This window comes from Anguilla rostrata, chromosome 12 (assembly GCF_018555375.3).
Source record: "Anguilla rostrata isolate EN2019 chromosome 12, ASM1855537v3, whole genome shotgun sequence".
Taxonomy (NCBI): domain Eukaryota; kingdom Metazoa; phylum Chordata; class Actinopteri; order Anguilliformes; family Anguillidae; genus Anguilla; species Anguilla rostrata.
In genome coordinates, this window is record NC_057944.1 from 19,069,628 (window position 1) to 19,084,559 (window position 14,932).

Below are 14,932 nucleotides of genomic sequence, written 5' to 3' on the forward strand. Positions count from 1 at the left end.
TGAACCCTGTAGAGATGCTGTGGCAGGACCTGGAAAAAGCAGTTCATGCTCGAAAACCTACCAATTTGTCTGAATTAAAGCAGTTCTGCAAAGAAGAGTGGGCTAAAATTCCTCCACAGTGATGTGAAAGACTCATATCAAATTATAGGAAGTGTTCGGTTGCAGTTATTTCTGCTAAAGCTGGTGCAACCAGTTATTAAGTTTAAGGATAATTTTTATCATTAAATAAATTAAATAATAATTTAAAAATATGTTTTGTGTTTATTCAGGTTTCCTTTATCTAATATTATATTTAGTTTAAAGATCTGAAACCATTCCGTGTGACAAATGTGTAATAATAAAGGTCCAATGTAAAGTACTGATAACCTGGCCACTCCTAGTGAGTGAAGCTCTATATCCAAATGAATTTTTGAAGTAATGTAATGTAAGCCCGTACTTATTGCTATTAGTTACAGTATGTATGTTAGTATAACATAATGTAGCTGCAATTATGAATACATATTTTACACCATGTAAACACTGGAATAACATTGTTGTTGGGGAGATGAGGTACCAAGTTGCAGGTTTGAAACCCTGGTGAAACCATACTGTTGCATTCGTGAATACAGCAGTCCAATACAGTATACAGTGCTACTATGCTGAAACTGTGGTATGCTGAAGAAAATTTTATGTTTACAATTACATTTTTAAAAATCCCAGCATTATGAAACCCAATCAAAGACGAGAATACAATTTTCATATAGATATCCCAGTAAACTGGCAGTTTTTATCATTTCTGGACCTGTGAAAGCAAAAATCTAAAGATGGGATGTAGTGGATTATACAGTATATAATAAAATAATCTGCAGCCCATTGAGCCCATTGTTCACCTTCAAAATGTATGACTTCAACTTCTATAAGATCAAAAGGAATGGATATCTCATAATACACAGCAACTAACAAAGGGCCAACATGTTTCTATTCAGGGCTAACGAAGCAGCGTCTATTTGGATTTTGACAGAATTGTATTTTTAATGTGTCATTCATTTCCACTGTCTGCCACTTTCTTATCTGTCTGCAGGCCTGTCTGTAAGCCAGCACATCTGGAGTCCACATGCCCTTCACTCTTTTTGGGTCTCGTAGCTCCAAATGAACTCTACTATGTAAACAGTGTACTTAATATGTTCACTTTCCTTGCAGTATTCCAGACAAAAAATACCCACAGTTCACTAGCTGACATGCCATGACCCATGATCTCTACAGGGGACACGTGATATCACACAGGCATGTGTGTCTCCATACATCGAGGGTGGATCTCCCATTGGATTAAGGTGAGACGTACCTACGAATGCTTTCTGGTAAAATGTAACTACACCTTAAAGACTAGTGGCCAATATTAACATGCATACCTTTGTCTTAGATTGGATGTGGCATATTTACAAAAATTAAGCATGACGTGTCTACCTGTGGCTTTCTCTGGATTATTACACATGAAGCAGAGCCAGCTTCCTTCCTCGTCACTGTAGCCGAACAGATCAAAGAAACGCACCTCCTCCAGGTGCCTCTGTAGACTGTCCAGATCCTGAAGAGAGAGAAAGAACAGAGCTTGTCTATATACGGATTTTTGCTTCCACCAATTACCTTGGCTCAGTTAGCTAATTAGCTCTCATACATTTAGACCACAGTAAAACTTTTTGTCTAGGGACAGAAGAACAGTTATCAGCTGTGATTCATGGGATTATCAATAAATCTAGCAAAATTGCCAGATTACATAAATTAGTGGGCTACTGAAAAAGTTAAAGACAAGCTTGCATGGAATCCAGAAATGCATAAGGCCTCCCTTACCCACCCTGAATTTAGAGAGACTAAAAACATCTGTTTTTTTTCTCCATTTCCAAAAACCATTATCTAGAGTCAGTTATAACTTCACACACTCCACAGGCCATTCCTCCTACAGACACATTAAACCTCCAGCTTCCAGCATGCATGGAGCAGGCAGATGAGTGGGGAACCTGGAACGGAATGCGCCATTCCATCATTCAACCAATCGCAACCACCGCAATTTCCTACTGAGGTGAGGCAAGTCCCTCCTGCGGCATGCTGGGAAGTGTGAAAGGAGGTCATGTTTGCCTTTGATGATTACGTGAAGTGTGAGTTCTGAGACACGGCGTACCGCTGGCCTCACAAACGCAGACAGTGAGCAAGACGGGGCCCCTAAGATCCAGTGATGAATCCTTTCTTTGGACCCAATTTGTGTCCCTCTTGACCACTTACTCCTGGATAAGGAGCGGCCTGTGTTGAAGCAGAAGTCCTGACATTAGGCCACATCTGGAACCGCTTTGCTCTTTCGCCTGGGATCACTGCTCATGTCAGCCGCACTTCTCCTTCGCGTAGACACACTTCTGCTCTCAGTGTCATCGTTCCAGTACCCTTTCACACACATCTTGGGGATGTGCACACTTCAGTAAAGGTCCCGCAGTCTTCATGTGTAACTCTCATGCGTCATTTTGCCTGTCTTTGACACGGTATTCATATGTAACTTATAAAATCTCTTCACATCTGACACAGCCTTCACATGTATCTAATGAATATCTTTCATATGTGGTGGCATGGTCTTCCTGTGCACTGTCGTCTAATGTTGTGCCACTGAAAAGCAATGACACAACCTTGCTAAATCGCAATTTGCCCCCAAATCAATTATGCCTTATAATATCCTACATCCTTTTACAATAAGTGTAACTGTTTTTGATTCAGCTGGGAGGAAGATTCAGGGAGGAAAATACTGTACTCCACAAATGCAACATGAAAACGAGCTGGAATTGAGGCAATAGCTATATGGACAGAGAATGTATTAAAACCTACAAATAGTATTGTTATTAAACCAACTGCTTGGGTAATTGCTCTTGTTAGTGTCTATTTAGGGTAGTGTACTATATTTTCTACACCAGACACCAGACTACACCAGAGAAAATTACACCATGATTGATAATCAGGCTGGATCTCAGTACATCTAAATTACAGAGCATACTCCAGGTCGTAATCAACACATCATGATTTGTTACAGTTATACTACTAGGAATACTGATTGGGTATACACTGGTGGTAGAAAGCTTACATCTTCCTGATTTGTGTGCCACTTTGTGTCTCTTTGAAGTTTCTGCCACATGAATGTTCTCATGCTGGCCAGGGGGGTATTTGGCTTTACCTTCACACTTTTTCAGAAGAAGGCCAGGGGCCAACACTGTGAGCAGTGGAAGGAAAAAAAGCCTGCGTGGGACGCTCCTGTGCCCCACTTCAGTTTCTTTGCTCTGATTTTTTTTTTTACTGGGATTCATGACATCATAATAAATAGCAGACTATTAAAGATCAGTTTTCAATTTCTAATTTGTGCAGCCCAGGGACTTTTTACCTTTGTGTGAGCCTAAATGCTGGGAAAGAGTATGGACCTCCACCAGGAAAAACATACCCTTGTTTCATTCTGTTGTGCGAGTCAACAAATGATTACCGACTGCAGGGGTCCTCATTCCTCTCATGAAAACTTGTTTTCACACAATCATACAATCTACAATCTTTGTACTACATCTTTTTTGAATTGTGAAATTACTTTTCGTGGGTACGTTAACGAAACGACTCAAAAGCTCTGACCCCTTTCCTCTATGAACAGTATAGTGCTCCTCGTAGAGCTCACCGTTACTTCAGTCCTCTCCTACAAACCTAGGTGAAAACGTGTGTGGGCTGTGTGCGGAAGAGTGGGGGGGGGGGGTGACACTGTATTTTACACCACGTTCATGGTTTCTACATTGCTGGAAGCTTAAAATAATTCAGCCATACATGCTTCTGTCAGGCCCTGTGAGATGGATATTAATGATCTTTTCCGACTCCTAAATTCTGACAGAATGGTAATCCGGGAAGTGCGTATGGCCACCATTTTTCACTGCTGCCCCCAAACCCTCCCCCCAAAACACCACACGTCTTCACTTTGAACTCCTGAGCTGGGCTGAGAGGCAGAAATATGTCAAGCGAGGAAAAAATGGATACAGTTACAAATGATATTTCAGGGACGCTCCATTTAAAGGGCTTTACACAAGGGAAGGGGTTCCAGGCTGTTTCTGATTCGTACAGGTTTACATTAATCTGATACAGGAATCTGTGGCAGGGCTTTGATTTACACTAAAGAAAACATGCTGCTCACATCTAGCTGGGAGACTTGTGACGGTACGTGATGAAGCGACCTTAGGGAAGCTTTACAGTTTGTCTTTCAGATCATGAGACTTGACTGGTTTTGGTCCATTTCACCCACAAGGGCATTCTCCGTCAAATGCTAAATTACAGGGGAAAGAAAGCAAAGAGTGCTGGTAGGCCTGGAATATCGCTGTGTCTGCATTGAGGCAAACTCAGAAATGTGTATTCTGTGAGACGGCATTGTCCTGAGCAGGAACGGAAACACACAGAAACACAGAGGCCACCAAACTGGGACCATCTGCATGGGGGGGGGGGGGGGGGGGGGTTGCCACTTCTTCTCGCACAAAGCGTTCCCTTAAATACTTTCATCCCTTCCAGTTAAATTCTTCAGAAACTCTGAGACTCCTAATGTGCTCCATGCTCGCTGGCAGGCGCTGTGCTCGCAGGAAGTGGCCCAACAGCTTTAACCCTCTGTGTCCCGGTCCCGTTGGGAGGAAGGGATGTAAGGGGAGAGGCGAGTGTACGATCCAGACATGAGTCCCCCCCCCCCCCCTCTGCGATTTACAATCCTGGACCTGGAGAACTCCTGGAGGTTGAGGGGGGGGGGTTGGGGTTTCAGGCGAGAAGGATTCGTGGCCGTCGGGCACACGGGACTCGGGCGGGCTTCGCGTGACACGGGGGTCCCTCGAAGCTGGCTGCCGGAGCCGTGTGAGAATTCTCCGGGGCCTCTTTGCTTTGCACAACTCCCTCCGCAGCTCCGCATTCTGAGCTGAACGGCAAGGACTGCAAGGCTGGAACGCGGACGAAACGGCCCCAGCAACAGAACGGCATGAGGCCGTTCCGCAGAACACACGTGCCGGCAACGAGGGGGGGCGCCAGGCCAGGCGATAACTCGAGCTAACAAGAGATGCACAAACTGCTCTGTCCGCTTCGGAACGGATAAATCAACCTCAGTGCTTACATGCCATATTGCAATAAACCTTCTCTGTTTCCTGTAATTGCGGTCCGTGGCGACAAGAAGTTGACTCAAAATATTATGGAAATTTGTGTTTACAGAGAACCTTTGACTCTGTTTAAGTGAGTGTGCACACACATGTTTGTGAGCATGTGTTTGTGTGGGCAAGGTACAGGAAGTTTATATGTTGTGTTCTTTTTTTTTTTACACATGATTTTTTAATGTCTCTATAAGCTTGTCCAGGTGAGTCAGAATAGTGAGAGTTGAGGCCTGGGTGGGCAGTTTACAACTTCCTGACAGAAAATGACACAGGATTACAGGAAATAGAGAGAACCATCTTATTGCCATGAGTAAGTACCGAGTCAGTCGAATTTGGGCAGTGAGTCCTTTACCTGGAAGACCTTGGGGACCCAGCAATGCCTGGAGAACCAGACCCACGAGAACACACGTTAAAACTCACCAATCAGGACTAACAAGTACCAAGTACCTCGGACTATGAAATATCTGATCAATGGGCAATTGATAAAACTATTTAAGTTACAAAAACACCTTCTGTTTCCCCCACATCATGACCACGACAGGACCAGCTTTCACATACATACAGTACCTACATACTGACAGACGTAAGCACTCAGGCAAATACTCAATGCTTCTATGCCAAAGCAGCAGCATTGAGTAAGCCAGAGACTGAAAAAAAGAGTTGTATATGCAAAAAACACTTTTGTTTAACTACGTGTGTTTGGTTACCACCAGACGCACTGGGAAAAACAAAGAAGTGATTCTTGCGACTTGATGCCAATTTATTTATTTATTTTCCCTCCTTTTGGTGGAATGGTCCACAGGAGAAAATGCCATGATTTGTCACTGCCAAAATGACATTTCTAATGTCTTCAAGATGGTGCAGAGGGCAAATAACTCTAAGACCTCCTGCAACTAATTTTTTTTAACTTTTGGGAAGCAAAAAAATAAAAAGAACAAAATATTGTCAGCCACATTATAAAATCCTCTACACTCCACTAAGCCTTTACTTCCAGGTGGAAATGATTGCGGGCTCTCTCTCTCTCTCTTGTTCGCTCTGTTTCTCCCTCTCTTTCTCTCTCTCTACAAAACTGGCAATGGCAGCCACCATGTCCATGCTGCTGTTCCCCTGTGCAGGCTATCTAAGACCATGTTTGGATTCCGCTTCACTGTGAGAGAAAATAACTATTTTCTTCTTTTGAGAGTCATGAAAGAATTTAAGAATACAGCAACAATGGACCAAGATGAAGTAGAGCTGTTTGGTTCACTAATAAATTAGTGACTCTTGATTTTAAACAGATTCCACATAAGCGTACGCAGTCCAAAACAAGCTAGGGGAGAGTGCATACATCCCTCTTGTATCCCACCCTTCCAGCCCCCAGTGCATATTTTAAGCAGTATGTTTCTTTCCCATGAAAAGGTAGCTGCTCTTTGATTTTTGCTTATCAGCAGGAAGATGATTAGTATGGCAATAAAGTTCTTTTTCCCATTATTTCCACCAAACACATGTTTTTCATCTCAGTCTGAGCACATGTTTCTGATTGAGGACTCATATGAAGCAAGCACTTCAATGTACAGGACTGGGAAATTTCTGTATTAAAAATGGGCCAGATCCAATCCATAGTCAGTAATAACTTCTCAAAGATAAATAGGTAAAGATAAATGCAGGTCAAGCAGCTGCCCTTTCGTGTACTCTTTCTGGGAATAAAACAGGTCAGTTGTGGCAGGGACCGTCATAGTGTGCACTACTCATGAATAGGCAGGGGAATAAATCACCGGATCAATAAAGGCAGGATATCCCTGCTGCCTTTACCGGGAAATGTTAATGAGCATGTCGGAATCCGTTAGCGTCTTCTCTCTGCGTAATGTCTGCTGTATACACATACCATATGGTCGCCCTGAGAGTGCTCATCTAGGATGAGAAATTACCCCTGGAAAAAAACACAGCTGTATTTTCTTTCTATTTCTAATTATTTCCTATTGTCCACTTAGAGTTTCTTATACTGACATGAGTGAATGCGAGTGGATGCTTTGCTTACAGAATTCCAGCCTCATAAAATGGCCAAAGTTAAACATGAAAACAGCCAGCTCTTTTGGGTGCCTCTGACCTTTGACCTTTTGCCTCAGCACTTCACGTCTCAAACTGCATGGCTTCTGAGGTCATTTTCTCCGTGCTACAACACAGCCAGAGATGTGGGGAACAGAGCACCAACAGGCCGCTTTGTATGGGCCAGCACACTGACACAGGGCTCGCGGTGGAGGGAGCTTGTGGACATGACCCTGACTGAGGTTCGCCCTCGGGTGAGCGGAGGTCTGCGAGGTCGGGGTCAAGCGCAGGGCCACAGCTCTGTAGGACCCCAGACAGACGGATGGGGGCGGACGGGGGAACCTACCTTCTTGTGTGGGAAGGTGGCCTGGGTCATGGCCGTCTCGAAGGTGTGCAGTCCCTTCAGCTGAGCCTTCTCCCACACGGCCCTCAAGAACTGCACAGCCTTGTCCTCTGAGGAGAGGGGCTCACTGGCTTTACTCTGAGAGGACACAAGGGCCCAAAATCAGCCACACGCCCTACCAATTGGATTCTGCTGGATAACCTAAACTAACAGAGACCAGCATGTCAAAGCCAAAAACAAACACTGGCAGGGAGGCCAGGTGGTCAGGCAGATTGTGCAATACAGTACAAAAGAGACAGTTTTTTATATAGGCATTCTGCTCAATAACTATTATTCAGTCTGTGTACCTACTGTACCACACTGTGCTGATACTTCATCACTGGGCCTTGTTTCAAGGGATCTAAAACCTAAAATCTTCTGATCTTTGTTCTTGAACCTCATTGTTTGGAGTGTTATGCCGTTACATTCCTGTTTCTGTTCCCCTGTTTTGTCTTGGGATACTGTCTTTCTGTCTATAGGTGGAGCTGCAGAGGGAGATTAAGGGTTTATCAAGAACACCTGGCTACCTCCATTCCAGAGGATAAAACAGTCCTTCCCCACCCACATGGAAGCCTCTCTGTTGACTTGCTCACCCGATTGCTGATTCATCTATTTTGATAGGGTTTGCTGGATCCTGTTCATGTTATAGCCTTTATTATTTGTTTCTTCCTTCAGTATTTTGTGTGGTTTTGCCAGGTGCACCTTTTTGTAAGGGTTTGGGTGAGAGTAGGAAGATCAGGGCTGTAGTATTCTGTAGGTCGTATTTTGACCTGTCCTTTGTCCTGTCCACTTCTGCCTCAAACACCTAAGTGATTCATATGTATTTTGTAATTTTGGGTTTCTGTTATCTTGCGTCTATACTTTTGTGGCAAACAATTTGATTACATTTAGCGATTTTCAGAACCTTGGTGGGTTTTTTTGGTTAAGTACAAATGGTTGTCCTCCAGTTAAAAAACATGGCCCAAGCAATCTTGCTGTCACTTGAGTATCATTCTAGAATTCACTGGAACCTTGTCAGCACTGTGCCTCCTTTGGGCATGTTCTAGAACTCTTACCTGCAAGGAGAGCAACATGACGTGTATCCAGATGTGTGGCTGCCGGCTGCTGAGGGTAAAGCTGGACTTGCCATAGAGGCAGTAGTGTCCCTTCAGGGGGCAGGAGAAGGAGAGTTTGGCCACGCAACCTCGGCTGGAATCTGAAAATGGGCAGACAGGGAGAGAGGAGCCTTACATTCCTCCTGCATCACTCAATAACTCACCGCTTACACCTCGGTACACAGAATGAAAATACAGACCTGTGCTGTTTGGGGATCAAAGGATTTCAGGTCCACAGGTGTACCGGAGTAGTTGTTAGAATATTTGACACTGAGCCTGAGGGTTGAGGTGTTTTACAACATATTTTCAAGGAACACATTGCTGGTACACATAACATAGGTAGCAATGCGGTGTTATTGTAACAGAACTTGGCTTGAAATACTCAGCATAGCATATAAAACCCTTGGCGATATAAGCAGGGTAAGGTTTTCCGCTAAACAAACAATAATGTAAGAGCTGCCAGTGTTTACAATCCCTCTGGAAAATGTCTATGTACAAAAATAGAGTACATGTTGATATACTCTAGTGTGCCTCAGTCTGAGGGGAGGCATCCATGCATCTTATGACGATAAGTCTGGGCATTTTTACATAATCCCCATTTGTTCCAGACGAATACATATTTCAGGGTACTGTTTTTTTCCCTAGTGCCACTATTGTACAACACAGCCATAAATATCCTACACACTCATTACCCAGCAAGCACTTGACCTCGTAACTGGGCTGCAGTGACTGCGAGGCCGTGTTTCGAAAGGGGATCTGCAGTGAGGGAGCACTTTCCAGTGGCAGCGGTATGGTCCCCCTAGGCCTGCGTGCTGGGGCCGTGGCGATCGCACCCCTGGAGCACGCTGCTTTGAACGCGCCAACTTCACTCTGCGCAGCACCCCATGGCCAGGCCCCCGCTGTCGTCTTGCCTTTGACACAGTTTCCTCTCCCAAACAGCCAAAACATGAGGGTAAACTCCTCCAGGTGTGTGTGCGTGTGTGTGTGTGTGTGTGTGTGTGTGTGTGATTGCGTGTTTACATGTACGCGTGTGTGCAAGGTTATTTGTATGAGTTTGTGTGTGAGTGTGAGTTTTAAATGATCACTCTTGGACACCACAGTGCGGTAACTCTCACTATAATGTTTCTTTAAAAAGAACAAGACCAAACAGACCGCTCTTCAGACAGACTTCTGAGGGTGGACTGGTTTGGATAACAAAAAGACTAAAAACAGCTTGGCTGTGGAACTCCAGACAACTTAATCTGCTCACAAGACAGGACAATGACAATGAAAAGGAATGTAAGAAAAGGAAGACCGTTGCAAGTTCTGTCTGTCCGTATGATCAGTCCGTATGTCTGTCCATACCATCTTCAAGGCACAACCTTGTCACCCAGTCTAACTCAATTACATGCAGTGCAGTCTGTAAATATTTGGACAGTGACACAATTTTTGTTGTTTTGGCTCTGTACCCGAGCACACTGGATTTGAAATGTAACAATGAATATGAGGTGAATGCGCAGACTGGCAACTTTGATTTGAGGATATTTACATCCATACTGGGTGATCTGTGTAGGAACTGCAGCGCTTTTTATACATAGTTCCCCCATTTGAAAGGACAGAAAGTAATTCGATAAATTAACATAATCTTAAATAAAGACATCATATTTAGTACTTGGTTGAAAATCATTTTCATTCGATGATAGCCTGAAGTCTGCGACCCACAGACATCAACAGATGTTGGGTATCTTCCCTGGTGATGCTCTGCCAGGCTTGTGCTGCAGCCATCTTCAATTCTTGTTTGTTTCTGAGGGATTTTGAAGCATCTGGTTGGATCTGAGCAGATAAGGTGTTTCATATCATCAATAAAGATAAGTGAGCCAGTTCCAGTATGCCAGTATGTATACAGCTGTAAATACAGCTGCATGGTTCACCCTGTATGGATGTAAATACCCTCAGATTAAAGCTGGCAGTCTGCACTTTAACCTCATTGTTTCATTTCAAATCCAATGTGCTGGAATACAAAGCCAAACCAACAAAAATAGTCTCACTCTCCAAATACTTACCGACTGCACTGTAAATCATCCAGGAGAAGCCTGGAAAACAGCAGCAGGCTGAAGAGCAGCATTCCATCCTGTGTGCCATAGATTTGTACTCACCCTTCCTACAACTCATGAAAAGTACAAACTCAGTGTGTAGGTGTGGCGCACAACTCTTTTTTCTGACACAAATTACACTTTAAATCTATGATTAAAGGCTTTACTGTCACAATAAATTTCCACCTCTCCATTGTTGTGTTGACCGAAAGGCCCTACTGGAGTCCAGGTGGCAGGATGTGTTCAGTAATTCCTCCTGTTCCTCCAATGTGCTGTTTTGCCAGTTTTTTCTCTCAGGGGGAACGTGATGGCGCTCCGTGCATTAAATCTCTCTCAGCCCGAGACTCCACTGTTTGTGCTTTCTCTCAGGGTGACCTCTGCACACTGAGCTGGAGGTGGAACTCACCGACCTCTCTAGCCTACAACAGACAGAGGGCATCCTCCATCCCCCCACACCGTCCCCAGCAGAGCTGTCAATCACAATGATTTCATCTCAGAACTGCCTGAGGGATTTTTACATGGATATTTGTGAGGTGGGACCATGTATTCCAATCCTGCTTGTGACAAACCCAGATACCAGTCATTGGCTCGTGCCTTTAAATCTCATATAATCTGCAACATATTTCCACTGCTAGTATTACATTTGAGCACTTTGTAGTGGTTTTTTTGAAGTGGAATTCAATTTTCACATTTTGTTGCTTCAGAACTAGAAATGACATGACACTCTTTGAAAAGGAATTCATATTTCTGATCTACACAGCATATATAAACAGTATATAAATAACCAATTAACAATAAATGTGTATGTCTTGATTGCATTCATTTGGATTCAGTTTATCAAGGTCACACAATTACTTGAATGGCATTCGTCTGTGTCCAATAATCTTACTTGACACAGATCATTTCAGAAAAATGAAACCCAACACATTTGTCCTAGGTCAGGCATTGAATATCGAGCAAACATCGAACCAAGTCAATCATTAGAAAGTGAGTAGGCATATCAAGCCACCTGGACACAGAGATCAGTCTGTCTCCCACGTCTGAATAGCCGAGCACAGACAACCACGGGGAGGATAACAGCAATTTAAAAGAGCTGCAGAATACCCTTCTGATCTGATCTCTGGATTTAAATTGATCAATCTCAAACCACCATGTTCCATGATAATTTGTGTGCACCAGAACTAATCTAGATTTTAGTTCAGGGATAGTCCAGGGTCTGACGACTTACGTAATCAACAATCAAGCATATTTAATTATGTATTTATTACATATAGGCCATACACATACATGTGTTGCACTTTAATATCAATGAATTTTTTTTTTTTTGGGGGGGGGGGGGGGTTCTGAAGTGCTGTACAAGAATATGACACTGCCATACCATGATGAACCATCAGCTGTTGTGGATAACCTAATCCTAATCATACCCCCGATGATCCATTTTGGACTACTGTCCAGACACCCACGACTCTCTTTGAATGTGTGTGCTGTATGTGGGACAGGGGGGAGCAGAAAAGGGACATGCAACAGATGAGATGGGAAATATATACGAGTAGCACCCCCCCACCCCCTTCAGGCCCCCAACCCCCCATCTTTCTTCCACCGGACAATGCTCATTTCCGTGGTAATGCCCAGCTGGTGTTTATCGAATTTACTGGACTTCAAGGGCACATAAGCTCCCAATGAGGCCTCATAGTGGCCTCTTTAAAGAGAGGGGGGGTCCCACCCTGCCTGACACCCCCTTAAAATAGTAAGTCTAAATATTTCCATTTCCAGATGTTTTCAATTTGAAATGACTCTGGGAAAAGATTTATGCTGAATATGTGGTGAAAGCGTTTTTGAGGCAGAGATTCAGCATTATTTCTGGCCCTGCATGCGGACGTGTACAGCACTATATGTCGCTAGGGCCACTCAGAGACTACTCACAGCCCTGCACTCTGATTGGATATAACAGATGAAACTTGGCCACTGCTCAACTTTATCAAAAACTGTCTCCTAACATTAGAAATAGGGTCTTAGTTTTGACGGCCCCCATTAAAAAATGAATGTGAGTAAACTTCTCGATTGTATTTCAGTAATGAAAGATCTTGGCTATTGCAGAGTACAGGGGTTAGGGGAGAGTTTTGGTCCTGTCCATATGTTTATAATTAATTCTTCACACAGCTCCTGAAATGTACGCATTCTGTGCTGGGGATAGGAGAGGGACACTAATCATTACCATGTCATCAAACTGTCAAAAAAAAAACGCACTTAATTTCACTGATGCAAATAACACCTTAAAGCTCCGATTAAAGACCTTAGAGTAAAACTGAAGCTATGATGTAAACCTAATGGATATCCCATTCAAATGTGAAACACAGACAGTAGTTGAGCTGGCTGTTTTGTGTATCTGTGGTGCAGTGTTCATCATATGAGGGGCTTCAAGTTGTACCCATTCAATTAAAAATAACCACAGTGAATTAATCACAAACCTCTTTCATTTCCAGCGTAAGCGATTTAGAGGCTAAATACTTATCAGATAGAGGTTGAAAACACAGTAAACTGAAAAGGGCCACTACCTTCGATGACACACTGTTCTGGCACAGGGATGCGTTTGATGATGTCAGAGCAGAAAGCCTTGATCTTCTCCTCATTGTCCTTTAGGTGGACCCAGAGCTTGTCTCTCTCTCGCGGGTCGTCCTCCTCCGTCTGTCCCGGACCATCTGCGCAGGGGGCCTGCAGCGGATCCACAGGAGGGGCGGGGTCACAGGGGGGACTGGGACTCTCCTCGGGGGGCTCGTCTGGGAGGTCAGCTCCCTCAGCGTCCCTTCCACTTTCCGGGCTGGGCGACCCATCGGACAGGTACGCCTCTGGATTAAGCTCCGCCCCTTCGCCGTCCTGGCCGTTCTCCGAGTTGAAGGAACGGGACCGCACCGCGTGCAGTGCCAGGCTCTTTGACCTTGAGGGGTGGAGGCAGTGACTGTGATCAGTGGCTGTTTGTGTTTGTCTCCTGATTGTAAACAAGCTGAATTCACACATGGAGGCAGGCCACAGTACTGCCCCCACTGGAGAACATGGTACTGATCTCTTCCATAGCTTCCACAGTGTGAAGTATTAGCCCTGTTGCATGTAACATTATGACAGTAATGCGATTGCCTCTGTGAACACTGAGGTTTGATAAATGAGTGTGGTGATTGGCGCACCTGTTGAACCTCATCTCCCGGCGCTCTTCTCGGGCGGCCTGGCCCAGGCTGTGGCGTCGCTGTGGCCCGGGCGACCCGGCCTCGCTCTCCCTCTCGACCTCGCCCTCCTCACCCATCTTCTCCTCGAATGCCTGGATCTTCACCTGGAGCTTCTCATCCCCGTCGCTCGCACTTGACTCCAGGTCGCAAGGCTTTGGACACTGCTCCGTCTCGTCCTCTACCCTGAGGTGCACACACACAGACACACAGCTCATCACACCTTTGTGTCCTTTCTCCTATTGTCTGTACTGTAACAGTACTTTGGGTCAAACATTTTTCCAATGCTGCTAGGGCTGCAAACCCAGCATTATTGTACAAGCACAGCAGTACATGCTTCACCACGTTTCAAGAGCTTTCATCCTTATTCACTGAATACATTTACACACAGTCAACAATTGTGCTTTAATTCCTGAGCACCCCGATATGTTCACCTCAGAGAAAGACTGGAAGAGCACAGGGGTACAGGCAGGGAACTTTGCTGCGCACGTACTCTACACAGACACACAGGTGCATTGGAGTCTGAGGATAACACAGGTACACAGCCATGAGGTACATAAACAACACAGCACAGGTGTGTAGCCACAAAGAAACACAGGCACACAGTTACATAAGCACACGTTATAGGAGCGCAGGCGCAGAGACACACAGGAGCACAGACACACAGGTGCATGAGAGCACAGGCAGAAAGGCGGAAATCCAGACTGACGCAGACACAAAGGCAATAAAAAGGACAACGCAGCAGTGCAGAGATGAAGGAGCACAGGCAGGCACGTTGACATGAAGGAGGAATGCAACACCAGGGAACAATGGAGAAACCTCCGTGTGCAGCGCGAGACGAATCATACCGAAGAGACCCACTCGACTCGCTCCAGCGAACATATTTCAACAGAGCCTCGTCCCTCGAGTACGGCCAGCACAGGGGCACTTACTTAAACAACATCACCTCTGTTTTTTTCAGTTATTTTTTTTCTCTTGTAATTTTAAT

General features: G+C 44.7%; 1 protein-coding gene across 2 annotated transcripts in view; it reads right to left on the reverse strand.

Annotated features, from left to right (window-relative positions):
* Positions 1-14,932, reverse strand: part of veph1 (ventricular zone expressed PH domain-containing 1) — a 66,143-nt gene that overhangs the window by 10,437 nt on the left and 40,774 nt on the right. For both annotated transcript variants that reach the window (XM_064302632.1, XM_064302631.1), the window contains exons 8-12: positions 13,909-14,130; positions 13,285-13,664; positions 8,619-8,758; positions 7,528-7,662; positions 1,444-1,561 (exon numbers count right to left, since the gene is read on the reverse strand). In XM_064302632.1, the coding sequence (XP_064158702.1) occupies positions 1,444-1,561; positions 7,528-7,662; positions 8,619-8,758; positions 13,285-13,664; positions 13,909-14,130 (995 nt within the window). The remainder of the gene's footprint in view (positions 1-1,443; positions 1,562-7,527; positions 7,663-8,618; positions 8,759-13,284; positions 13,665-13,908; positions 14,131-14,932) is intronic.